Source organism: Leptonychotes weddellii, chromosome 14, assembly GCF_054177405.1.
Source record: "Leptonychotes weddellii isolate Sample4059 chromosome 14, ASM5417740v2, whole genome shotgun sequence".
NCBI classification, from domain to species: domain Eukaryota; kingdom Metazoa; phylum Chordata; class Mammalia; order Carnivora; family Phocidae; genus Leptonychotes; species Leptonychotes weddellii.
Window position 1 is genome coordinate 15570858 of NC_138382.1, and position 27036 is coordinate 15597893.

Here is a 27036-nt window from a genome sequence, read left to right on the forward strand (position 1 = left end):
GGGGAATGAATGAATGAATCCCTAGTTTGATGGTTGTTTGCCAATTTTTCAGCCAGTTGGGGAGTGAATGTTTCACGCGAAGATTTTGAGGCTCAGTTAGCCCTTATCGTAAGTGAGGTAGGACATAAAACCAGATTTGCCCTTTGCGTGAGATAGGCTGTGTGTCTGCTGGAAAAGCATGGACTCTGGAGGTGAAAACCTTCGAATTCCAGAGTGTTCACTCTGGTTACTTAATTCAAGGCACCCCCACCAGCATGTGGAAAGTAAAGGTAATAATGCCTACCACCTCAGGGTGGTTGTAAGTATTAAATGAGATGATGTGAGCAAACTGTTTGGCGCTCTATGAAAAAATGTTAGTGCCCTCCCTTCTCTGGTTCCAGCTGCCTGTTTAAGAGTAATATAGGGATTGAGTAGGTTGAGTACATGTAAGTATCGGAAGGGTAAGACAGACTCCGGATGGAAACCGAAGGGTTTTTGGTTTTGTTTTTTTGGCTGAAAATACACACAAATCGTCATTATCTTTATGGTTATCTAGCAGCTGCTTTTACGGATGGTACGCTTGGCCATACATAGAAGCAAAGCTCCCATCATCATCTAGTTATTCTTCATATTCCACAATCCCTCACCTTTTCCCCAGATTCTAACACAATATTTTTCAGGAAAAATAAATAAATAAATAAATCTAGCTTTATGCGCTTACCCGTTTGGCCTCGGTTTCCTTGTTCTGGGCTCCAGAAACTCTGTCTCCTCCTCCATTTCCGTTTCAAGAATCCTGTTTTTCTGAGAAGGCTGGGGTGGCAGCATTTCCCATTCATTGTCATGGGCGACAGCCTGTCGCAGAACTGCATCTGGGCCAGCCCTGCCTTGGCTCTTGCTCTTCCGGGGTTGGCTGCCCAGACCAGGGGCCTCTTCTAGTGCTAAAGATTCCACAGACTTCATTCCTCCTAGAACCTGCATTTGGGGACCTTGGCCCAAGCCACAAGCGGAGGTCAGCTCTACCACCTTGCCAGACCATCCAGGCCCCGAGTTCCTAGCTTCCAGTGACTGATGACCGACCTCACCATGGCCCAAGACCATCCAGCTCTGGTCTTGCCCAGGGCTCTCAAGAGAGGATCTCTTATCACCTTTGGGAGACATTCTCTCTACAGGATGAGAATCTTCTCTTTCATTTAAGGAGGCAGGCTGACAGGAATCTGGGAAGCCTGCTAGCTGAGTTCCTGGCAGCCCTGTTCCTTCAGAACCTGTGTGAAACTCTCCTAATTCACACATGTATTCTCTGGCTTCACTGGGCCCCGGAGTTGGGGGTGAATTTTCTTCATGGTTTACAAGTATGTAATCCATGTGTAGTGCATGGTGATCTTCATTCTTCTCCGTGTACACTACTTCCCTGTATTCTGGTGTTAGCTGCTCAGGCTCTTTGATAGGAATTACTTTTTCTTCTTCCAATTCTGATATTCCCTCGGTGGTACCTAGAAGTGGAAGATGAAGGCGAGAAGGGGCGAACAAGGCTGAATTAACACGTTATGTGATTTGTGATCTTTGCAAATGATCCATCTAAGGAGAGATAATTTAAGAATTTTTATTTATTTATTTTTTTTTTGGTGGAGCTGTTGTATTTTCTCAGGCACCCTCAAAGAGAGGTATTAATAAGCAGCAGACATTTACGGCTGTAATGCAGGACTTGGTGAAGCATGCATTGCAAATGCAGTTAGTTCCTCTTTTTTACCCACAACGGTAGGAAGAGCTCGGTTTACAAATATGTTAATGGCATGAAAGCAGCCGTTTCTGGGAGTGGGGGTGGGGTGGGGTGGGGGTGGGAGCGGTGGAGGACCCGGTTGTTTCTTACCATTTGGTGGTCCTACGTCTCCATCTGCTGGTGAATCTGAGTTATCTGTTTCTACTTCCCAGTCAATGTTTGATGGAGACAGCTCAAGGTTGGAGTCGGCTCCCTCTGGCAAAGAGACCGACTCAGAATCTTCATGAATATGCAGCACAACCAGCTGTCCGGGCTGGCTATTTTGGGTTCTTTCGTGCTTTTCCTTGCTCCTTTGATCAGGAAGGGCAGAAAGCAGTATCTCGGCTGCTTCGCTCCCCAGAGACTCATCCTCTGGAGACCCAGCCTCCTCCGTTGTTTTGACACCAGGAGTAGGTTCTGTGAGATAGGACAAGTCAAAGGGGGGTGTGTAAGGTGCCAGAGATCGCTTCAGAGCATCTTCTTCCAAGGGAGGGTCACCACCATAGAGAAAATGTTCAGGCTCTTTCATCAAATCTTCATCGATATTTTGGCCCATGACATCATATTCAAAATCACCCCACGAGGCTTCGGATGAACAGATGTCTTGCTTCCCTGTATCCCCATCAACTGGTGTTTCGGGATTGCCCTCTGATAATGTCAATTTACTCATGTCATCTATCGTTCCCGTGGATGTGTTAAGACCTGAGGCATCACTGAAACTGTGGTCAAAAGCAGCTTCGCTTACATCCAGACAAGTGTCGGAGGCTAGCAAGGCGTCATGACCAGGGGCAGAATTCTCACTAGCAAAAGGCTGCTCGTGGTCCAGCAAGGCTCCTACATCTGTCTGACTTTCCAGGGAAAAGCCCTCTGACATCAGCGAGCTGTTGCTGTCCATAGTTGGCTCTTGGAGAGTTACAAAAATACCGGTTCCCATGTTTTCAGTCATTGGGATTGTTCTGTCCACAAGCTGCAGAATTGGTGCTGTATCTGGGGAAACTCCGTTCTCGGATGCTTTGAAACCTGTGTTATTTCCACCATTGATTTCAGAAGGTTCAGGGGAACCTTTGTGAGAGGCAGGCTGAGATGAGCCCCTTGTGTTTGCTTGATCACTGATGGGAGGCAGTGGAATCACGTCTTCAGAAGATAGTTCTGAATCGTATGGGACAAATTCCCGCCCAGGCTCTGGATTGGGTTCTTCATCCATCTTCGGCTCAGTGAGATATAACTCACCAGCTTCCGCTTCAGGTCCCACTCCAGCCTTGATGTGCAGCTCAGTCTCTTGCTTTACTTCATAATCATGACATATATCAGGGCTATTGGAAGCCTGAGAATTGCTGTCATGGTCACAGTGAGTCAGTATATCTGGATTCTCACCATCTGCTTTCAAACTGAAGGGCTGCTTAGCATCCATCCACAAGTCAGGCGAAGCTGAGGCCAGTTGCCCACCCTCTTGGAAGTTGCCATGTAAAATATCTGGAACAAATGTGCCTTGGGGGCCCTCACTAGGGGGAGAGACATCCCGTTCAGAGCTTGACTTCTTTATCAACTGGGTGGGAGAACTGACAGCGGGGAAATCTGAGGCAATGGTTGAATTCGTTATTTCACCGGGATATGATTTTCCTTCTTCCCACCAATTTGTTTCTTGGCACTGAACCGTCGAGACGTTAGATATCACACATCCATTTTCATCTGTGTGAGTATATGTTGGGTCTGGCTGATCCCAGACGGACAGCATTGTGTTCTGACACTGCTGCTTTGGGGTAGGTGTTTCTGAAGTCAGTTCTTGACCAGCAGAAGACATGAAGCTTTGCTCTCTGGAATCCTTTTCTTTAATTTGGTCCAATATTACCAGCTGGCTAAGCTGATCAGCTTCGGGGTCTGGGTGCCTTGGTTGAATGTTCCAAAGTTGCTCATGGGAGTTCTCATTGCTATCCAGGAAGGGGGACTGATGTTCCTCGGTGAAAGGATTGGTACATTGCGTTTCCATGGGTTTGGTATCACCCTGAACGGGCGCTCCCCGAGGACTTACGTTTTGGTACACTGAAGAACTCATCTCTAACACAGTACTTGAGCTAGGTAATTCCCTTTCAAATGCACTCTCATTTGGTTGTCCTCCTTGTAGAGAGGCATTCCACCACTCAGTGCTCTCGGCTGAGAAGCCAAGCATTTCCAATTTAGAATAATTCTCATTCTTCGATTCACTTTGGGGGGAGATTTGCCATGGGTTATCTCCTGTATTCGCTGTTTCCGGAGATCTCATCTCCTTATCCACTGCTGTGATCTGTAGTTCAGTCTCCTTTAGTGGCGAGAGAGTCCAGTGATCGGGACTGTTTTGTTGATTGTCACAGAACGCGGTTGACTTATTCTCTGTTGGTTCTGAACCGCCTCCATAGGCAGAAAATTCATCATTGGGATCAGCTGTGGCCAAGAACTTACTAGGTTCATTCAGTGCGTCCCAAGCCCCGGGTTCACTCTGAGCAGCTTGGCAAGTGCCCAGATGGACCTCTCTCTCCACTGACTCTTCATCGTCTATGCTGTCGTCGTTGGAACCTGAGCTTGTTGCAGAGAACCTGGCATCCTCTGGCTGCACAGTTTTAGAAATGTCATGGTCGTTTTTCTCCTGCTGGCTAACCACTAGATTTCCTTCTTGATAGGCATCGGAATATTCTGAATATTTGCCTGTTTCAGGGCTGGATAAAGAGGAAAAGGAATCGCCATCTATGGAGTCACTCCAAATCTCTAAAAATTTAGGAACCTTGTGATCTAAGCTCTTTTCCAACCTGTCCATTCTGGTTTTCTCCAGGTCCTTCATTTCAGCAATTACTTCTACTTGGCTGTCAGGAGTAGTTAGTGCAGATTCTTGGTGATTCTGTTGGCTCCAATCATCTTGATGCTGCTCCTGGTGCCCTGTATTGGGTCTCTGGTCCCAGGAAGGCAATGCAGCTGAAGAATCGTTTAGGCCAGGACTCGATGCACTGGAATGTGTATACTCACTAGAAATACTATCTCTGCGATAGTTTCCTGATGGAATAGCTCCTGGAAGGTTGTCTTCAGTACTCTCGACTTCAAGATTCTTAGTTATCTCAGAATTTGGTAAATTGACCTGCACGTCACTGTCTACAGAGGCATCCCAAATGTCCAGGCTTTGGGGACATTCATGGGGTGGCTCTTGGTTCACTCTCTCTGGCTCCAGAATGTTACATTTTTCAGTTTTCTCAAGATCCGTTTCAGGTAAAGATACAGTTTTTGTTAAATTCAGCCCACCTGAAATTTCAGTGGTTTCACCTGAATTTCTGTGATACATGAGGTGCTTTTCGCAGGTCTCTTGGGCCTGCGGGTCATTTGTGGACACCTCTGTGTGCCCATCACAGGGATCTGGATTGTAGGACCCCCTCTCATGCTCTAAAACCTCCTGGGGTTCCTCAGTCTGAGGACTAGAAGTGAGTGAAAGAGAGCTGACTTGGCCCGATTCATCGCAGATTTCTTGATGTTGAGATGCCACTGGGGAGGAGCATTCCCCACCACTTGGCCCTTTTCCAGAAATCCCCGAGGCTCTGTCTAGCATCTCCTCCTCACTGAGGCGCTCCCTTGCAACAGCTCCATGGGCTTCCTCCTCACCTTCGCTTTGTCCATAGCTAGGACCTTCCCATGGATCTGAGTGTGCAAAATGCCCTGGATTCTCAAGGGTGGTTGCCCAGGATGCTGCATCACTTGGCAGGGTTCCTCTGCCCATGTTCTGCTTCTCGGGATCAAGTGCTCCTGACTCGTTGGCTCCAGAAGCTTCTAGCACCTCTGGGATAGAACCATCCTTACTTTTTTCTGATGAGTTGGGAGTTTCAGGAGGTGATTTGTGTTGTTCAGAATCTGTAACGTAGGATGGGCTTGGTAACATTAATGAAGACATGTCATTATCTCTCATGACGGAATCCCAAATATCATTCGCGATTAGCTGCCCACTTCCTTCATTCAGGCTGTGATATTCGTTGGCAGGAGGGTCCTTGCTCTGCTCCGGAGAGGCAGGGAGTTCCCAGTCTACCTGATTTGCTTCCTGATACTCCACACCCCATGGTTCCAGATGTCTCACGGAAAATCGGGTCTCAGGTTCGGGACCTTCAGCCATGTATCCTTGCGCCCGACCTTCGCTGGAGATCACCACACCAGCACTGCAGTCATCCCAGTCCAAATCGTTATCCATATCGGAGATGGTCGCAGTGGACTGCGTGTCCTCCAGAATCACCCTGTTCCACAAGTCGAGGCTGTCGGGGACCTCCTGGTGGGAGTTGGTGCTGCTGTGTAGAAGCGTGAGCTGACGGTTAGTTTCATTGTACAGCCGCATCATGCTGGGGTCGTCGTAACTGGACAGACTGCTTTCCCCGACGTCATCTTCCAGGGAGATGTTCTTATCATCGGGGGACTCCGTCTCGAGGAAATCTTTATCTGGGCTAGGAGTGACATTTATTTGAGAACTATTATCTGCATCAGGGGAACCCCACATTTCTAGGTTCCCGGGACCTGAGCTAATTCGATTCCTGGGTGGCTGCTCTGGGGACCCAGGAGGCATTTCAGTCTCCCCTGTGCCAGAGTTAGCATCTTTTGACTCCAAGCCTCCCTCTTGAGCAAATGGTTTGTTTTCTGTTTCTTTTTCATCTCCAGCAAATGTTGGCGAAGTGTAAGAGTCAGACGTGGAGTAGTTGGTATCTAAGGGGGAAGGCACTGAATCTTCCCCCATGTTGGATGCACTGTAATTGGAACATTTATATAAGAAGGAATCTTCCCAAGGTGCCAGGACATCTGACCCTCCTTTCTTGATACCCTCCTCAAAAAGGTTCCAGGAATCGACCTTTTCATACACCTTCCCCCTAACTTTTGGATCCACTAAACCATTCTGATTTTCCTGGGTTGGCTTAGAACTATTCCACGCGTGATCCAGATCAGAGCTGGGATTCCCAGATATAAGGATATCATCCCTGGGGGCGGGGTTCTTCTTGCCCCAGATTTCTTCATTATTTGCCTCGCTGGGTGAATTGTCTTCTGAAGGAAAAGAAAACCCACTTTTTGCCATGGCCCACTCGCTTGGGTCCCTCACAGAAGGTGTCTCACCACTGGTTGGGTGCAGATTCCAGGTATTTGCCAGAGCTTTGGCACCATCTTCTTTACCAAAGGCACTCCAGGCTGGGAATGACACCACAGCAGCTGGGTCACCATCTTCTGGGGGATTTCCCCACGGCTCCGGCATCGCTGTGGGAGAGCGATCAGAACGCCACAAGGCGGCAAAGTCTTCTATCAGGTGATTTGTTCCCTGGGGAGAAGCGTTTGGCAAATTTGATTTCTCCGGGGGCACATTCTGAAACTGCAAAGGGTCCTCATTCTGGTCTTGAATATCATTGCTGCCAAGCCCAGGCCGACCGAATTCAGACTCCCAGGGACTTGACTTTGGGAATTCGAGACTCTTTGGTTGAAATATAGAATCTGAGGCTCTCCTGTCCGCTGGGCTTGGCTTATGATCTTTCCACGACTCGGGGCTCTGGAAGACAGACTCCTGCTCACTGGAACTCCATGCATCTGCAATATTTTTAGAGTCGATTTCCAACCCCCCCCACCAGCTGCTGCACCTCGCACGGGTCTGTGGTGGCCCGATGTGACCTGTGTCTGTTGCTTTTTGGGTCACATTTTCCGGATAGAGTAGAGCTGGTTCTTCGGTAGATGGCGAGCTTTCTACAAAGCTATTCATAGGTGTTGATGGGACCCTCTTTCCAATATTTTTTAGCCTTTCTGGTGAAGGAGATTTATCTCGCACAAAACCTGTCAGGCTCAAATTTCTTTCAGAGTGATCCTGGGGACTTTCTTGTCTCTGACCAAACTCCTCATCAAATTCCATAAGGTTATCTTTGCCAGCCCCTGACAAAAGTGAACTGGATGAATAATTAGACATGTCCATCCCTATCCCACTGATTTCTTTAGGCCCTGTGGGGGGTTGCCCTTCCGATGAATCACTATTGGGGAAGAAGTCGTCTGCGGGAGAGTAGTCTGCAGAATGGGAAGATGGTTGGGATTGCCCAGAAGCCATGGGCGCTTGGTCAAAGTTGAAGAGATCAAAGGATTCACTGTGTTCTCTGGACTGGGCAAGCTCCTCTGTTATTGCTCCTTCAGGGATGGGACTATAGGAGTCAAACCCTGGGAGGAGGCTGTGGTGAGGCCCCGCACCTTCTCCCACTGGGCTGTCATCACTGAGGAAAACCGAGCTCTCCTTGGACGAACGGCTGCTCCTAATGGTGGCCAAGCCACTGTCTGGGCTGACGAGGTCTACGTTCCCGTCCACCTGAGCCTGGTTAGAATCGTTCAGATCTGGAGGGTTTTCTATGAAATTCACGGAGCTGGGTTGTGGCTCTATGTCAGAACCATACAACTCCATAATCCCGGAAGATCCCTGGGACAGTGGGGCGCTGCCTGCCACAGCTTCTGTTGAGGACGTTCGGCTGTTGGAGGCCATCTCTGGACACCTCCTGTTGATGACTTCCTTGACAAGAAGAACCACCTGATCACAGGTCACCAAAGGGTTCTCCTGCTGGTACACCAGAATCTCATCACAGCCACATTCAAAGGGCTCCAGCTCTAGGCAAGGGTTCTGGCATTCTTCCAGTTCACAGCAAATCTGTCAGGGAGGCACAAGGATTCATGTGAGCACTGAGGCACTCTGCTCTTTGCAGTTTGGCTTTCTTAATTTGCCTTAATATAAAATTAATCTGTGTGCATCAGTCTACAAAGAAGATCTCAAACAACGGAACACCGAGTAATGTAAGACACGGAAAGTCCCACTTAACATACCACCACCTCTTTCTACAATCCCATCGAAATGGCTTTTCTTTTAACTCAAAATCCAGCAGCTCAATGTTGTTTGCTCCTGAAAGTTACAGGTGAAGAGATCTAAAGCATTTTAATCCTTTCCTTGGCGTAATATAATATCATCTTCCAACAGGAGTGAAACTCAAGTTTGCAAAAAGCAGAGATAATGCTGGTTGCTGAGAACTGGCGGGCAGGGGGGGCGGGGATGAGTGTGGGCATGAGGGGAAACGGGGCGGGAGGAGGCACCCAGGACCTGCCTTTACCTCCGAAAGCCTCATAAGGCAAAGGAGAAAATAGGAAAGAGAAAGCTACCAGGGATGGAGCTTTCCAACAGCACGCGAGCCCCCACTGTCTCTTGCTGCCCCCCGGGAAGCATCAACATGGAGCTCAGAATAGACAAAGCTGCCCTCGGAGGTCAAGAGAATGTGTGACAACTGGTGTGAGGCCAGAACCGGGCCGCAGCTCTATGATTTTTAGGAAACGTCAGGGATATTTTGCCTACTGGGCTTTCAAAATGGCCCCACAGGATTCGTGGAGGTTATAGCAGCAACACTGAAAATAACTCCGAGCTCACATTAATAGTAATAATAATAATTAACATATATTGTTTCCGTATGCCAGGCACAGTTCTAAGGGTTTTATGTGCGGTATCTCCTTTAATCCTCATAATAATTCTGTACAAGGTAGGGATTCTTTATCCCCGTTCTGCGAGTGATGACACCGAGACACAGCAAGGTCAGATACCTTGACCAACGCCATGCAGGTGACACATGATGGAGCCACGCTGTGAATTCTGCAGAAGCTGGCCCTTAATCGCCTAAGGTCACATGGACACAGACGGTTTCCTCTAGGGTAGTGTTGACCTTGTGTTGCTCAAGATTCAGAGGAACTGTCTCCCAGGTGATTGGGGAGGGGAGCATGGGGAAGAGGAGAGGTATGCAGAGCGGGCTCCAGGGCTTCTAATCCCTTCACCTGCTCTTCTACTTTTGTCTGTTTAAGATTAACCAATTTTTAAAGCTGCTTTGCTACTAAAAGCGATTTGAAAAACCACCATATTGGAGGCTTAGGAGATGTAAGTCGGTCCCTAGGAAACCAGTGACCAGACATAGAATTCAGTTTGGAAACCCAGTGCAGAGCAAAAACACTGAAAAAGCCACAGGTTGGTGATGCAATGCACAGGTGTGTGAGGGTCTGAAGGGGGGGTACAGAACACATCAGCAGCAGGAGCAGGGGCTCTTTCCTGTTTCACACTTGGACTTGAGAATGCACAGAGGAGTCCGTGAGTACCTACAGTCACATGCAATACAGCCAAGATGGGTCTCTTGGGGGACAGCAAGTGAGGATGTAGAATGAGAAAGGAGTCTCCTGAGACTTTGCCTGTAGCCACCTGCAGATAGACAGGTGTCTAATCCATTAGTGAGGAAAGACAGTGATGAAACTGCTTTGTGTTCATGTCGTCCATATTAAAATGAATCATGTAGGGGGCGCCTGGGTGGCTCAGTTGGTTAAGCGACTGCCTTCGGCTCAGGTCACAATCCTGGAGTTCCGGGATCGAGTCCCGCATCAGGCTCCCTGCTCAGCGGGGAGTCTGCTTCTCCCTCTGACCCTCCTCCCTCTCATGCTCTCTGTCTTTCATTCTCTCTCTCTCAAATAAATAAAATCTTAAAAAAAAAAAAAATGAATCATGTAGGTTCTCATATTAGTTGTTAAATATGCCTAGTTTGGTATAGCTGGTGCCCTATTTTGATTAATTGTGTCTACTTCTTACATTATTTCTAAAACGTTGGGTTAAAAAATTCAGTTATCAAGCAAGAGGAGCTAATTACCCAGTCAGAGTTATAGTACTTGGAGACAAGCCAATTTTGATCAAAGCATTAGATTACCAGTTACTAAACACTGGGCATCAAATAGGTATTTAGACAGGGACTGAGTTTTTTTTAGGTATAACCAAGTAGCAGTCCTCAAAGAAAATATCACCCCCAGGAGACCTTGCCTTTCTTTGGGTGAAAAAGATACACTCTTTCCCTCTATGGATTCGGTCTAGAAGACAAATAGATACGGGAATCTTTTAAAAGGCCCCATGTGGTCATCAGGATGGAAGGCACAGCACAGAGAATATAGTCAATGATATTCCTGTATTATGATGACAGATGGTAGGTAGCTACACTTGTGGGCATGGCATAACATACAGACTTGCTGAATCACGACATTCTATACCTGAAACTAATGTAACATTGAGTGTCCACTATACTTCAATACAAAATTAATTTAAAAATAAAATAAAAGGCCTTGTGTGTGTGTGTGTTGAGGGGGCGGTGAAGGGAGCCAAAAGGTACAAGTTTCCAGTTACAAAATAAATAAGTCCTGGGAATGTAATGTTACAGCATGGCGACTACAGTTAATAATACTGTACTATATATTTGAGAGTCGCTAAGAGAGTAGATCTTAAAAGTCCTTTTTTTCTGTAACTATGCATGGTGATGGATGTTAACTAGACTTACAGTGGTGATCACTTCACAATATGCACAAATATCAAGTCATTATGTTGTACCCCAGTAACTAATATAATGTTATATTCAATTACACCTCAGTTTTTTAAAAAGGACCAATATTTATCTCACTGCCAATTCTAATTAGGTGATTTTTGGGTGGCATAGCCTCAAAACTGAAAACTAAAACTCTGAGGCAAATATTTGAATATAGTTATATTATTTATATAATATATATTAAATAATATACAAATATTATATTTTATATAAGTATATTTTAATGTTTTATTATAATAAATAACAAATTAAATAAATAATATAGATATTATAATTTATATAAATAAATTTATATAAATAAAAATATTGAAATATAAATATGTACACACACAAACGGCCCAATGTACAAAATACCCCCAACATTTCTTAAAATTCACACTCTAGGACCTTATGTCTTGGGTCTGTTTCCTTGAGCCACCCATCCGTTCCCATGTCCCACCGCGTGTTGTGACAGCCAGCAGGTTAGGAAGCAGTCAAATGGGCCAGACCAAAGGAGATCTTTACCTGACTGCACAGCTCGAGGTTCTGCGAGTACACAGCGATCTGCCGTCTGGGCTGCTCTTCCTCCAGCAGGTAGCTGGCCAGGAGGATGAGGACATCAAAACCGAACTTGTCTGCAAATGCTTTCAAGTCAGTGCTGATACTGCCGTGAAACATACAGTCCTGAAATGACAACAGGCCAGTTGGTATTAATGCCAGACTCCCTCGCCTCGGGGAGTTGTGCCACAGATTTGTCCCGCGTTGTGATGTGTCGTGACAGCTCTTTATTATCAGAGGCAAGTGAAAGAAACACACAAGTTTGCAAACTTTCATGCTATGGCTTAAAATGTCCTTTGCTTGTTTGTTTTCCTAACCCAAGGAAGGAAGGAGTCTTGGCCATTATTTTTTATTTTTTAGAGAAAGAGAGAGAAAGTGAGTGTGCGTGAGCTGGAGGCGAAGAAGGGGAGGAGCGGGGGAGGAGGTACAGAGGGAGAGAGAGAGAGAGAATCCCAAGCAGACTCCTGGCTACGTGCAGAGCCCCCATGAGGCTCCATCTCACCCTGAGATCCTGACCTTAACTGAAACCAAGAGTCAGAGGCTTAACTGACTGAGCCACCCAGGCACCCCAGAAGTCTTGGCCATTATTAAGATAGTTTAGACAAGGACTAAATGTCTTAACAGTTCTTTCCTAAAATATTTATTTGAACGTTGACTTTGTAAAAAATACTTTTCCTTTTATTGTTCACAGGATTAGGAATAGCTCCTGACTATCATAACAACCTATCACTAGAAAAATAGGAGGAAGTTATTGTTCTTTTTTTTATAATTGTTTTCCAATGATTATTATAAAGCCAAAAAGAATCCCTAAGGATGAATCTAGCTAAATGCTTTTTATTCCGGTGTAGGAGTCCGGGAGATTTATGGAAGGCTATGATTTATCAGATCTTCCTGCTCTATGTGGTAGCTAAGAAAGAGTGAATCATTGTGGAAAAGGAGCCCACTACCACAAACCTGTGGCTCACATCATCTTCAAATATGTGCTGGCCTTTTTCAGTTTTGTTAACAGCAATGAGAACCACTTTGTTGGCATAGTTAGCTCTCTTTTTTAAAGAAATGAACTGAAGACCATACGTTAGCTCCTAGCATAATGTCTGGCATATACTAGTTGCTCAAAAAATGTTTTCGTTTTAAAGATTTTATTTATTTACTTGAGAGAGAGAGCGCAAGCGAGAGAGAGAGGGCATGAATTGGGGGGGGGGTGGAGGGAGAGGGAGAAGCAGACTCCCAGCTAAGCAGGGAGCCCAAGATAGGCCCCAGGATCATGACCTGAGCCGAAGGCAGACCCTTAACTGACTGAGCCATCCAGGTGCCCCTCAAAAAATGTTTTTGAATGACTGGAGAGATAGACACACAAAATCAGCCTTTGCTACATAATCCTCTATCATATATGTATACACACACACACACACACACATATATATATATATGATCATCATAGACAATCCACTGACAGTTGAAATCACCATAATGTGCACTCAAGAGATACAAAGAATTCTATCAATTTTTGTTCTGATATAAAAGGCATCAGAACTGTGCATGCCACTGGTAAAGTATTAAAGTGACACAGAAATATGTACCATAGGAAGAGAAGGGGCCACGTACCCCCTCCCCAGATAGCCGTGACGAGGAGCTAGACAGTGCAGTCATAGAGATGCAGGCATGTTCCATACCCAGATTTATGTTTGTGCGTGCGCGTTCTTTGAAACCTGTGGATTTCATATTTGCGGCTCAGATTATTTACTGGCCGCTTAAAATATCCATAACACACATACTCTGTCCTTCTGCTGAGTTGAATGTCAAGGTCTATGAGGCCCCTGAGAGGCCACACGAGACACCTGACAGGTGTGGGGGCCCAGCCCATCACGAGCGTCCAGCCCTCAAGGAGTGGTTGTTGTCTACTTCTGCTAGGCACCTCAGGAGAACATTGCCCTTTTTGGGCACAAGGACTTGCACATGGGAATTCACAAAGCTCTCAGGATACATTGTTGCTGAATACCAAGGACCTATTGTACTGACTTGGCCATGAAATTTACAATGTTCCAATATAATAGCTTTTGGCAACCTGTGTCCCAGAAAGCATTCTGTCAGTTTTCATGCTTTTTATTTATTGTCCAAGTGTCATAGTAATAATCTTTAAAAAGATACTTAAAAAATTAATTCACCCACAATAGAAATAGATATTTAAAATGATATATTTTTAAAAATATTATTTATTTATTTATTTGAGAGAGAGAGAGCACGAGCTGGGGGTGGGGACAGGGAGAAGCAGACTGCAGACTTCCCGCTGAGCAGGGAGCCTGATGCGGGGCTCGATCCCATGACCCTGGGACCATGACCTGAGCTGAAGGCAGACGCTTAACCGACCGAGCTACCCAGTGCACCCCTAAAATGATATATTTTTTTTAAATTGGACCTCATACTGTACACAATGCACATTCAGTAGATGAAATTATTTCAAATCATCACAGATGTTGTCCCTCAAGAGGACCTCAATGCTGAGCTTTTTGCCATCATGAATTATAAAAGAAGCTATGGTCCTGAAGGAGAACAAGAATGGACAGCAACTACCTACATCTTACCTCCCACATCCTCCAGACTGAAGGCGTTGGCCAAAAAGCTTAGCAATTTTCCTTTCAAATTTTTTTTCAGTATGTACATAAAATCCCCCACATACAGTTATAAACACTTGAAAGGATATATAACACTTCTAAGAGATTTTTCACATATAATAACAATTATCACCAGACTCCCAGCTAGGTCACTTGAACAAAAGAAGGCAAGTTTAACTGGTAACTGAGCGCAGGATTAGGATTCAGTAGATTTGGCATTATTCAAAGCCATACTTGTGGAACATCAGCTCTTCAGAACTGTTGGCTGAGCTCCAATCTGTTTGGATTCTTCTGTGTGCAAATGGCAGCTCTAGGCTCTTGCTGGACTCGAGTCCAGAGGCATTAGCAACACCAAGCATCTCGTTAGGAAGGCAGAGTCTCAGGCCACGCCCCAGACCTACTGAAGCAGAAACTGCATTTTCCAAAACTCCTGGGTGATTCGAATGCACATTGGAAATTGAAAAGCCGTTTCAAAAAGGGAGGGATTTGTTCTTTGATGTATTTCCCTCTGACCCTTTCTTTGGGTTCTTTCAACGCTGTCATTTTACTGGGATTTTTATTAACTCACACCCTCAGCTCCTTGTTCCTCACACTGCCTTCATCATAAACATCACCCCGGGGCGGGTGTGTGTTTCTGAACCACTTTGCCAGAAGCTCCCCTTTATCGGGTCGGGGATTGGGTCCAAGATTCTGTATTTTCATTATGTACCTCAAGTGATTATTCGGATCAAGCTCCTTTGGGTGACACTCAGTTCTCCTCTGGGTGGCCCCCAAATCCATACGACCATATGAAATATTGAAAAAACAAAGATTTATGTAAATCACTTAGGCATGTTTCATGTTACATTACCTCCAAAACGGCGATCATCAACAACTATGTCCTATCTACCCTCATAGAATTGTCCAAACCAGAGCTGATCTTACTGACTTTAGGAGTGTGTCAGGAGGATCATGTTGAAAACAGCATCAAACAAGAGAATGAGTGAGAATCTTCAGGAATTTGGGAGGCAGAGTCTGTTCTGCTTTTATGCTGGTGCTGTTTGCATAGGAGATAATTTATTATTGTCTTCTAGCTACGCAGGGAGTCATATGCTACCACGGCTCTTATGTTGCTGACAAGCTAGGCTGGCCCTGAATAAACAGCACTTCATCATCAACACAACCCAACTGTAGATACAGGTTGGCATTTTATTCCCCCCATCTGCCTTCTACCTGATAAATTACTGTTTTAGTTACACGTATACAAATACTATTTGTTAATCTGCTCAAATGTCTCCAAAATGTCTCCTCCACCTTCAGTTAAAATTATATACATACGCGTATGTATAACTCACTCAATTTGCCAAAGGTTTAGAAAATGTAGAGCTCCAACTGCAACTTACCACCCCCACCATACAGCCTCCCACCTTAGCAGCAGGACCTCAGCCTGAGATTGCTGCAAGGAATTTACAAAGTTACTTTACTAATCATTATAGCTGGGAACTACCTGGCTGGCACAAAACCCAGCCCATTCCAATACATCAGCTATGAAGAATGGGAAGTGCTCCCTGTCACTGTCCTTTGTCACCCATGGGTCCAAAGATTCGATCATTAAACATTTTTAGAGGTCATGAGTCCTTTTGCCCGAGTGATTTCTAGTTTTGGAATGAGTTGGAAGACCCCGGAAGTGTGGGGAGAAAAAGGCTTTATTATTCCCCAGCCAAAAGCTAAGGTGAGATTGATGATCATGATGACAAAGAGCCAGGGAACAGAAATGATATGGCTCTAACTTTAACTCATATAACAACCGAGAGAGTGACGGTGATAGTGTCCAGGAGATTTATTACATTTGTGGTTGAAAGTTTGCAGACAGATGCAGTGGGAAAATCCATTCTCTCACAAAATCCTGTTTTAGTTCTTATTCCATTGCTCTGAAAAATTGAGTCTTTATGCTATAAAGTGCCAATAACTGTAGTGCATTGCATGAAATAAAGGTGATCTAACTAATGTCTTGTACACATTTGAGTACTGGAATGTGGCTATTCCCTGGGAGAGAAAAACCCACTCTTCTGACATTGCTCGTATATTCCTATCCTCTATTGTCTTCTGAATCCCTCTGTCCGGTTTCCGCCTCCAACCTTCCATTGAAACTGCTCTTCTCAAAAGTACCAATCGCTTCCAGGTGGCAATATCCAAAAGTCACTTTCCTGTTCTTACTCTATTTGACTTCTCCAAAGAATTCCACGAGGTTGACCCTCCCTCCTTCTTAAAACACATCATTCCTTCACTTTGCTGACATCACACTCTCCTTGTTTTTCTCCCAGCTCCCGGGCTACCCTTAGGTCATCTCTGCTGGTTCCTCTTCCTTTTCAACCTCTAAATGTTCATGCCTCAGACTGTGTTTTCACAACTCTTTCTCTTCTTTACCTATACATTCTCTTTGGGGATCTCATCCAGTTGCCTGGCTTTCAAACCATCTGTCTACCAGTGACAACCAAGCTACGTCCACCTGAACTCTATCCTTGTCTATCCACATGGTATTTCTATGTAAATGTCTAATAAGCATCTCAAAATAAAAAACAAACAAAACCAAACAAAACCCACCTCCACCTCAGTTTCCTCCATATCATTAAATGGCACCACCAGGCATTCAGTTACCCAAGCCGAACATCTAGAAATCATTGATTCTTTTCTTTTCTCAGTCCTCAGCCATCAGCAAATCCTGTGAATTTTACTTCTAAAACGTGGTTCAAGTCCAGACCCTTCTTTCCGTCTCTGTTACTGTCCTAGCCACGGTCACCATCATCTCTTGCTTGAACAGTGGCGACAGCCTTCTGACTGGTCTCCCTGGATTGGCTCTTTTGTCTTACAATCAGCTTTTCCCGCCGCACCAAGAGAGAGCTTTTAAAAATGTAAGCAGAATCACGACACTTCTGTGCTTACAGCCACTCAAAAGTTTTCAGTGTAACTGTTGTTATTTACTATCATTTTATTTATTTTTTAATTGGGAGGAGGAAGTCTTAATGTCCTCAAAATTGAGTTCTTATAAATCAATGGGAAAAAGTAAACAGAGCAACAGAAAAACATTTGACCGTAAGACTTTCACAACTGAAATACAAATGCCAGTAAATATCTGAGCTCACTGATAATCACAGAAATCCTTTGATAGTAAAATATTTCATTTTCTCTTTTCCTGTTACTGGTAAATATTTCCTAAGGGGCATTCTCACACACTATTAAAAACACATTCTAAAGAAATAATCAGATATGTACACAAAAGGTTTGTGGACAAAGCTATTCACTGGATTATTACTTTAATAACTAAAACTTAGAAACAACCGAAATGTCCAACAATAAATAAATGGTTACACGAATTATGAAAGAGTCTCACAAGAGAATAGTATGCTGCTATTTTACAAATTTTGGTGTAGGAACTGGATATTCCTATTAAAACTACTTGCCTTATATCCTTTATAATATATATGAACTTTCAAATCATAGTCACATACATTTTTAAGTCACTTAAGTGACTCGCATGTAAAATTTCTAAAGGTGAGGGGATTGAGGAAGTTATACAAAGTTAAATGTGAAGCAAAGTCATTTAAAAATGATATAAGATTTAAAAATTGGGTAAACAGTGTTTATCTCATTAATGGAATCTTTATTATTGTCAAATTTTATTTATTTGACAGAGAGATAGCACAAGCGGGGGAGTGGCAGAAGAAGAGGGAAAAGCAGATTCCCCGCTGAGCAGGGAGCCCGATGCGGGGCTCGATCCCAGGACCCTGAGCTCATGACCTGAGCCAAAGGCAGCTGCTTAACCAACTGAACCACCCAGGCACCCCTGGAATCTTTATCTTTATTTCCAAGTTACACTCAGTGAATGAGCTTCTGTTTGCCAATACACAAATAACAGCTTTTAAAGCATCAAAAAATTGCGTGGTGATTTCTCCTTCTGCTAAATCACCATGGGGAAAGCCCGCTCCATCATTCCCACTGTTTTATCTCCACGTGCCACATGCCCTTCCGTAGATGTTACTCCTCATGCTAACAACTCCAATTTAGGTCCATCTTTCTGGATTACACAAATAATCCAAAAACAGTTGTCTCTCTTACAAATTATAAGTGAAATATATTGAGTAAGGCTTTTATTAAATGAAATAAATTATTTTCTAATGTCATGGACAAGCTATGCCAGGATTTATTACGTTTGAGATTCTTTTCTTCTTATAGGAAACAGAAAAATAAAGTGAGCAGGTTTTTTTTTTTTTTTTGTAGGTACGATAAAAATCATTCCCAAAATGAAAACAGAAGCATGTATACCTTCATTTTGGGGGAACAGTGAGTCTTAGAAACATAGTTTGACAATCCATAACTACCTTGCAAGCACAGTGACCAGCATGGATTGCTGAGTTACTGAAATTTAAGAGTATAGTTTGACATTTATACTCTGCATAGATTTATTTCTAGACTGAGGACTATTTTTTTTTTCATCAAGATGTAAGAAAAATGCTGAGGTGTGTACACAAATGTTCTAACTGAAAGCTTTATGATTTATGCTACCAAAATTCCACTATGATGTTTAAAATATTCAGCAATAATAAAGTCTGATAATTTTGACAGGAAAATGATTTATGAGAACACAAAATGCATAAATTAAGAGATTTCATTTATTCTGTTTTTCATCCACTCTTTAATTGGTAAGCAAAGATATTTCCCATGTTTTTACCAGATGTCATTTAACAAAAAAAAGAAAGCTCTAGTGTTCTTATTTTTATAAGCCTGCCAAGGCATTTTAGTAGTAAAAACTTCACTGGGTCTATTAAAACTATATTATACATCATACTTTGAAAATAGAGTCAGACAGTACATAATATTCTTCATAGCTAAAGAGAGAGCTCTATTGGGAAAAGATTTTGTGAAAATTGAAAATGCTACATTATATAAATGAGTATGTAACATATGTATATCAATATGATTTTCATTTAAACCAGTAGTGAATTGTCTATCATAATTTAATCAAGCACTGTGTCTGCATTAAGCACTCTGTTACATGCTTTGCATCATCTCATTTAAACTTTAAGATGCCCTGATGAGGTGGGTAACATCATCTCTGTTTCACACAGAGAAAAAGGAGGCTCTGAGAAGTAAAGTAACTGATGTCACACGGCTCATCCAGGTGAAAAATGGGAGTCGAACCCATGTTCTAACCTCCACATTATCCTTGAATGAGAAATACTTCATCACCAGAGATACTACTAATGAATTCTGGTTTTAATGTAATAAAAAACACTTTTTTGTTACTCCATGTATGACTATTTAGTAAAGATTTGCCCTCATTACTATACACAAGAAAGCCTCACCCCTGATTTTAACAAATGCTAATAATAATGAGCTGCTTACATTTTTTGATGATTCAATATTATCATGCTTTATGACCAATTTCCAGTTTTTCATCTACTCTCTAAAATATAAGTGTAGGCTGACCATTAACTGTATGTATAGGCCTAAAATTGAAAACTCACCCAAAGAAACTGCTATGAAGAAGAATGTCGTGACATTTTTGCAGCAATATGTACTTTTAAAAAGTTGGGCATGCATGTGTATGCAGAAAACATAAAAAGCAGGAGAACCGGCATGGTCACGGGTTACCCAGAGTTACCCCCATGTAGTTTTGCTTCCTTTGGTAGCTTCGACACACCATGGAAGAATCTCAATTTACATTCAGGATATAAAAACTCTAAGGATGCTCCCAACATTACGTTTCTTCTGCTCAGAAGCCCAGAGAAACCAGGAATTAGGCTTGCAGAAGATGGATGGGGACAAAAAAGAGGTAATTTTTAACCAGAAGGGAATGGGTATCTTAATAGGAAGTGTTAAAATTAATTAAAAGGAAAAATAGTAAAAAAAAAAATTAATAAAGGGAACCTTATTTGGAATGATGTCAGGAGGGCAGCAAGGGAAGCTCTCACACTTTACCACTTGTTATCAATTGTAAAGCCAACAGGAAGAGACAGACTGTGCCCATAAACACTACTTTACTACCCCAGCGGGAGCAAGGAAGGCTTTCCTTCTGCCTTGGCAACAGCCCCTAGAGGCTGTCACAACTCAGCCAATGAAAGCCATGAACTTCAAATCCCAGTTTACTCCAATGGACTTGTTGTTTACAACAAACAGCCTTCTCTGCTCCCCCACTTCCTCTGTAAAAGAGTGTTCCTCTCCTTTGTTCTGCTGACTTGCCTATGGTTTTCCATAGCTTGCTTGACCTGGATTGCAATTCTCTACTATTCCTGAATAAACCCATTTTTGCTGGTAAAATAACTGACAGTTTTAATTTTTAAGGTTAACAGAAGAATCTACATCGTTTCAAGCAAAGTCCTCCTATAAAAGTATAAGCACCCAAGACAAAATAATGTATCAATCCCCAAATAGATGTTTCAGTGTAGGTCAAGCACATCATAAGTATTAGAGGAGAAACCAAGAGTCTTTTAAACAATCACCCTAGTAAGGTCATCATTTGGGTCAAAGAATTCAAGAAGGAGAGAGCACATGTTTGCTGAAAATTGAAAATTATTGTTTTCATGTCATGGGAGAAATAGTTACTACCTCCTATAACCATATCATTAATGAAGAGAGAGAGCGAGGGAGAGAGAGAGAGAAGGGGAGGAGGAGGGTAAAGAGTTCATCCGGAAGCACAGGTTTAAATTAAGAACTTCTTATTTAAAATGAAGTGGAGCGGTTTCAGGTCAACCTGAAATTAAGCAAGTTGAAGTCTCGCACCATCCTTACTGTCTCCATCAAAAAGAGAACCAATGTTACAACCACAGAGAGTTGCCCTGAAGAATGATACTTCATAGAGGAGATGTCCTAGGCAGACTCTCACAACTAGTTAATAGTAGATTGAATACTTGCAATGTGGGGAGGTTCACAACCAATTAAAGATAAATAAGTCATGATCTCATTAACGATCTCAGCCTAATTCACATTTTATTTAAGGACAGACCTATAATCATCAAAACTTTTCGATACAATATGGATGCAAGGACTCGGCAGGAAAAGGGCTACACTGTTGTTCCCCACTAAGGGCCCCTTTGTTAGAATTTATGTGTGTTTATAAGGACTTCTATATGGGAATGAATAACTCAGGACCCATGCGTAATGGAAAACCCACTCATTAGTCATGCTTTATTTTTGAAATGGTGGAGCCTGGGCAACACTCCAGCTACCAGATAATAATACTGAATTATTTCCATAATTGTGTATAGATGTTAAAAAAATCCCCATTGGCTTGTTTTGAGCCATGAGCTTGAAAACTTACAGCTTTATTTATTTTTCTTTGTAAAAATAAATCATCTAGTTTGAACAATATTTTGAGAAAGCAGGAAACCTCCCTTCCTCTCTGGGTACCCTTTTCTGATTTATGGAAACCACCAGGCAAGTCTCCAGCAGACTGGATGTACGTGTACATTACACACACTCCTGATTTTTCTAAGCTGTGTCAATATTAACCTGACCAAATGAAGATCAAACTGTCTCTTTTGTTCCTCATGCTCCTCACATGGGGAGCACAATATGGCTCTTGTCAGAGGTGCTTCATCATTTTGGCTCAAGGAAACTGTCAGTACAGTTTGGGATTCGTTCTTCATGGGCGGATATCCTGATGGGTCTAATGAAGCCTTTCTGCTGACAACTCATTTGCTAAAAATACCCAACCATCACCAAGTTTAAGTGGAGGAATATGGTTGTGTCCCCTTTGCTATCAACCCAATGAAAGTGATTTTTTTGAAGGCTAAAAAAATCTACGTATCAAGGCACACGTCTCTCACCACTTATATATGTGTTTTGTTAGTTTCCATTTGCTCACTGATAAACTTTATGACATTCTTAAATTGGAATTCAATAGGGTAAACACCAATCTTAGAGCACACATGCAGAGCCAACAGTCTGTGTGCGCCATTTGCTGCAATCTAAGCTAATTACCAGAACCCCCCTCCTGCAAACAGATACACTCTAGGGTTTGTGGTTTTATTTTCATTTGGAGTCGTCTGTGTGTGGGGAACTCAAGGAATTCATTTTCAGGGAAGGACACTGTATTGTCATAACTCTCTTGGTCCCAAGTCACAGAAACTTACAGCAACTTAAGTTAAGAGAAAGAAAGTCAGAAGGATCTGGGGAGCATTCTCAAAAAGGCAAAGGAAGAACTGGGGAGCAAGTTGGGAGGAGGGCAGGGGTTGCCAGGGATGTGCTTCTCCTTTCTCTTCTGGCTTCATTCTCCTCTCGTGTGACCAACTAGCGTCTTCTATGTGCCAGGAAACATGAGCCCCTGCAGCTCCAGGGTAGACCTTTTAGTTTCAGTCAGCATTCATTCCCTCTTGGTTTTGAGTTTGAAAACCCCAGAGAAGAAATTCTGGTTGTTCCCATTTGGGTTGGGTGCCTAGTCCTGCACCAAGCAACTGAGGAAAATTGGAAAGACCACAAATAGAGATATGGCATTCATCATGACAAAGGGGATGGGTAAGAGTCATTTCCTAGAAGAGGAGGCTGAGCAGATCATCACACGGGGGGCCTCCTAGCTACCAACCACAAAGGATTCTCTCTCTATCTCTCTCTCTCTCTTTCACACAGACCAGATAATTTCCCAAATCCCTATTTTCTTTCCAGCCAACCAAGCCCAAGTCACAGGGAGAGACATACAATGCTTGGAAAGTTAACTTGAGTGAAGTGATTTTGTTAACTTTCATTTCATGGTGGTTTGGACCCCAATTAAGAGAGGTATTATAAAAAAGGAGTGACAAAGCAAATCTACAAAAGCGTTAAGCTTATAAAATATAAGTTATGCTTCATCAATCAAAAATACATAGTACCGGGCGCCTGGGTGGCTCAGTTGGTTGGGCGACTGCCTTCGGCTCGGGTCATGATCCCAGAGTCCTGGGATCGAGTCCCACATCGGGCTCCTGGCTCGGCGGGGAGCCTGCTTCTCCCTCTGACCCTATCCCCTCTCATGCTGTTTCTCTCTCTCTCTCTCAAATAAATAAATAAATAAAATCTTTAAAAAAAAAAATACATAGTACCATCTACTGAACCCAGGAAAAAGAGACCAAGCCTCCTTCACCTTTATCCTTTCTGGTCAATGTGAGGAATCCCCTTTCCGGCACCCGATGTCTTCAGATGCTCTGATCTCTCTTATAATGGTCAAACTTCCATTGCAATTTGCACCCTACATATGAGACACCATAATGCTTTAAACACAAATGAGAAATGATCTACAACCCCTGCCTAAAAGGCAAAGCGTATTTGGGACAGTTGTGTTTATATGTTATCATTTTATACAAGAGTTATTTATAGAAGGGCTTTAAGCAGGCCAAATGCTGGGGGGAAAAAATCTGAATTCGTAACAGGTAAAAAAGTAATAACTTTAGAGCAGGGTTTCTCAAATTCAGCATTATGGATATTATGGCTGGAAAATTCTTTGTTGTGGGAGCTGTTCTGTATATTTCAGGGTATTTAGCAGCATCCTGGCCTCTACCCACTGGATGCCAATAGCAAACTCACTCCCCCACTTGTGACAGATACGTCTCCAGACATTGTCAATTGTCCCCAAGGGGCAAAAAATGCCCTAATTAAGAACAACTTTAGAGAATAATAGTGGGAATATCTTGCAAACTTAATAACTCAAATCACATCCAACTTTTTCAGAAACATTACTGCATAAAGCAAGACATACCCTTAATTCCATTTGGTTTCAGAGGTAGGAGAAAAAAAAATTCAGGGATGAGGGCATCTACATGAATACATGGCACTCATCAGCCAAATGTTTCCTTTTTCTAAGCAGGCAAAAATTAAAAATTTCCATCAATTGTCTTTTAGTTTATATTAGCATGCTTGTAAAATAAACAGCATTTTGATTCGCTCAAACAAAGGAAAAGCAGGATGATTTTCTTAAAAAAAAAAAAAAAAAGCCAGGATTTTACTAAAACATCAACTTCCTGTGCCAGGAAAATAGTTTTTCTCTGGGTATCTTCCAGAGATTTTTTTAGTCTAGAAAAATTCTATTAGCCCAGGTCAGTTATGGATAAATAAGGCATTTTTAAACACCAAAACTGATATTTGGGATGCCTGAAAATGATATGCATACTTATCTTTTAACTCTGTTGTGGTAACCCCCAAATATGGTGGGTATTGAGGGTAATGCAACATGTTTGGGGCATTGTGAGTATTCAGTGAATGGCCAGCATCCATGTCTGATAACAGACTACAGGGAAAAATTAATCAAAATCCATTTCTGAGCCCGAATTATCTGAAACTATATGTCTACAGCACTTGTTCTTAACCTTGATTGTACCTTAGAATAACCCAGGGAGCCATAAAAAAAAAAATACAAATACTCAGACCCCACCTTTTAAAATTTAAATTTAATTGGCTTAAGGGGGGGGCTGGGCACCCATGTATTTTCCAGAAAGTTCAAGCCATTATTCTAATGTGCAAGTAGGGTGCAGAACAGTGGTTTATATGATATAAAGAAACAATTTTCAATTTGTGCCATGTAGGCAGTTTCTCTATCAGTGGTTCTTGTTTCTATTCTCTACCCATAGAGTGAACTTGCATACTCACTGGGAAACCACAAATTCCAAAAATATATGACAACCCAGAATTCAAATCCTAGCTCCATACCCTGTTATCTCTGCGCCTTTGGGCAAGTCACTGGATCAGGCTAAGCTTCAGTTTTTTCATCTGGAAAATAAGGGTAAAACCTACTTTACAAACCGAGCTAATCTCGATAACGCTCCGTCCGGGATCTCAGAGAGTCAACCGTCAGTACGTGCTTGTGAGGCAGCAGCAGGACCAACAGCTACGATGATTTTCACGGCGAATTTCTCTGTCGATTAGGTCAATGAAAATTATCCATCTTTAGGAAGAGTTTACAAATTTTCTCTTTACCTGGTGTCAGTTAGAAAGAGTCCTGTTTTATCTAAGATTCTTTTGTTGTAGCCCATTGTTTACATCATGTGAGCTCTCAAATTTCTGATTGAAAGAAGGGTCAGGGGGCGCCTGGGTGGCTCAGTCGGTTAAGCGTCTGCCTTCCGCTCAGGTCATGATCTCAGGGTCCTGGGATCGAGTCCCACGTCTGGCTCCCTACTCAGCAGGGAGTCTGCTTCTTCCTCTCCCTCTGCCCATTCCCCCTGCTCACTCTCTCTCTCTCTCAAATAAATAATCTTAAAAAAAAAAAAAAAAGAACAGTCAGGTTTAGAGAAAGTGCCTGACCAATTTGCCAGATAGCATAACGGTCCAGATTGATGGAGAAATGGGTTCTTCTCCAGGTTCTGATTTTACTGTGTGGTCACAGTAAATTGATGGGTCTTAAACATTAGCTGTATCACATTCACCCAGAGAGCTTCTCAAAACAAACACCTGGGTCCCGCTCCCAGGGTTTCTGATACCATAGATCTGGGGCCAGTTGAGAATCGTCATTTCCAGCAAGCTCCCAGGTGATGTTGATATGGCTGGTATAGAGACCACATTTTGAGAACCACACCTTGATCCAGAACAAGACATTTTCCCTTTCTGGACCTCAGATTCCTAACCTGAAAAGGGAAGAGTCTATTAAAGTCATAAAACTCATTGCTTCTACTTTCCTAGACTCTTTAAAAATAAAGCTCTGCAGTAGAAGCCTTCTGCTTATGTTTTGTTTTTAAGATTTTATTTACTTATTTGAGAGAGAGAGCGAGCATGAGCAGGGGGAGGGGCAGAGGGAGAGGGAGAAGCAGACTCCCTGCTGAGTGGGGAGCCTGACCCAGGGCTGGATCCAAAGACCTTGGGATCATGACCTGAGCCGAAGGCAGATGCTTAAGCAACTGAGCCACCCAGGCGCCCCTCTACTTATGTTTTTATGTATACTAGCTGATAGGATTAAGAAAAGCAGTTAATTAATTAAAAATTTGGTTAAGGAGGGAAATTTCTTTTTATTTTTTAAAGTTTTTATTTTAATTTTAGTTAACGGTGTTATATTAGTTATAGGTGTATAATACGGTGATTCAACAATTTCACATCAACCGGTGTTCATTACAAGTGCACTCCTTAATCCCCATCACCTATTTCCCTCATCCCCCACCCCCTCCGCTCTGGTAACCATCAGTTTGTTTTCTATAATTAAAAGTCTGCTTCCTGATTTGTCTCTCTTGTTTCCCCTTTGCTCATATTTTAAAAAAGATTTTATTTATTTATTTTGAGAAAGTGCAAGCGAACGCGAGTTGGAGGGGGCAGAGATAGAGAATCTCAAGCAGACTTCCTGCTGAAATTATGTATTCTTCTTTAATCGACGCTGGGCTTGATTTTACGACCATGAGATCATGACCTGAGCCGAAATCAAGAGTTGGATGCTTCACTGACTGAGTCACCAGGCGCCCCTCATTTGTTTTGTTTCTTAAATTCCACAGGAGTGAAATCCTATAGTATTTCTTTTCTCTGACTGACTTATTTCACTTAGCATTATACTCTCTAGCTCCAATCATGTCACTGCAAAGGGCAAGGTTTCATTCTTTTTTATGTCTGAATAATATTCCAGTGTGTGTGTGTGTGTGTGTGTGTGTGTGTACATCTTCTTTATCCATTCATCAATCGATGGACACTTGGGTTGCTTCCATATCTTGGCTATTGTAAATAATGCTGCAATAAACATAGGGGTGCATGTATCCCTTTGAATTAGTGTTTATGTATTTTTGGATAAATACCCAGTTAGTGCGATTCCTGAATCGTAGGGTACTTCTATTTTTAACTTTTTTTTTTT

At 42.8% G+C, this 27036-nt stretch overlaps 1 protein-coding gene across 3 annotated transcripts in view; it reads right to left on the bottom strand.

Annotated features, from left to right (window-relative positions):
- PRUNE2 (prune homolog 2 with BCH domain) overlaps positions 1-27036 on the bottom strand; it is a 232735-nt gene that overhangs the window by 55687 nt on the left and 150012 nt on the right. For all 3 annotated transcript variants that reach the window (XM_081804095.1, XM_081804097.1, XM_081804096.1), the window contains 3 exons: positions 11629-11787; positions 1847-8387; positions 701-1469 (listed from right to left, as the gene is read on the bottom strand). In XM_081804095.1, coding sequence (XP_081660221.1) covers positions 701-1469; positions 1847-8387; positions 11629-11787 — 7469 coding nt within the window. The remainder of the gene's footprint in view (positions 1-700; positions 1470-1846; positions 8388-11628; positions 11788-27036) is intronic.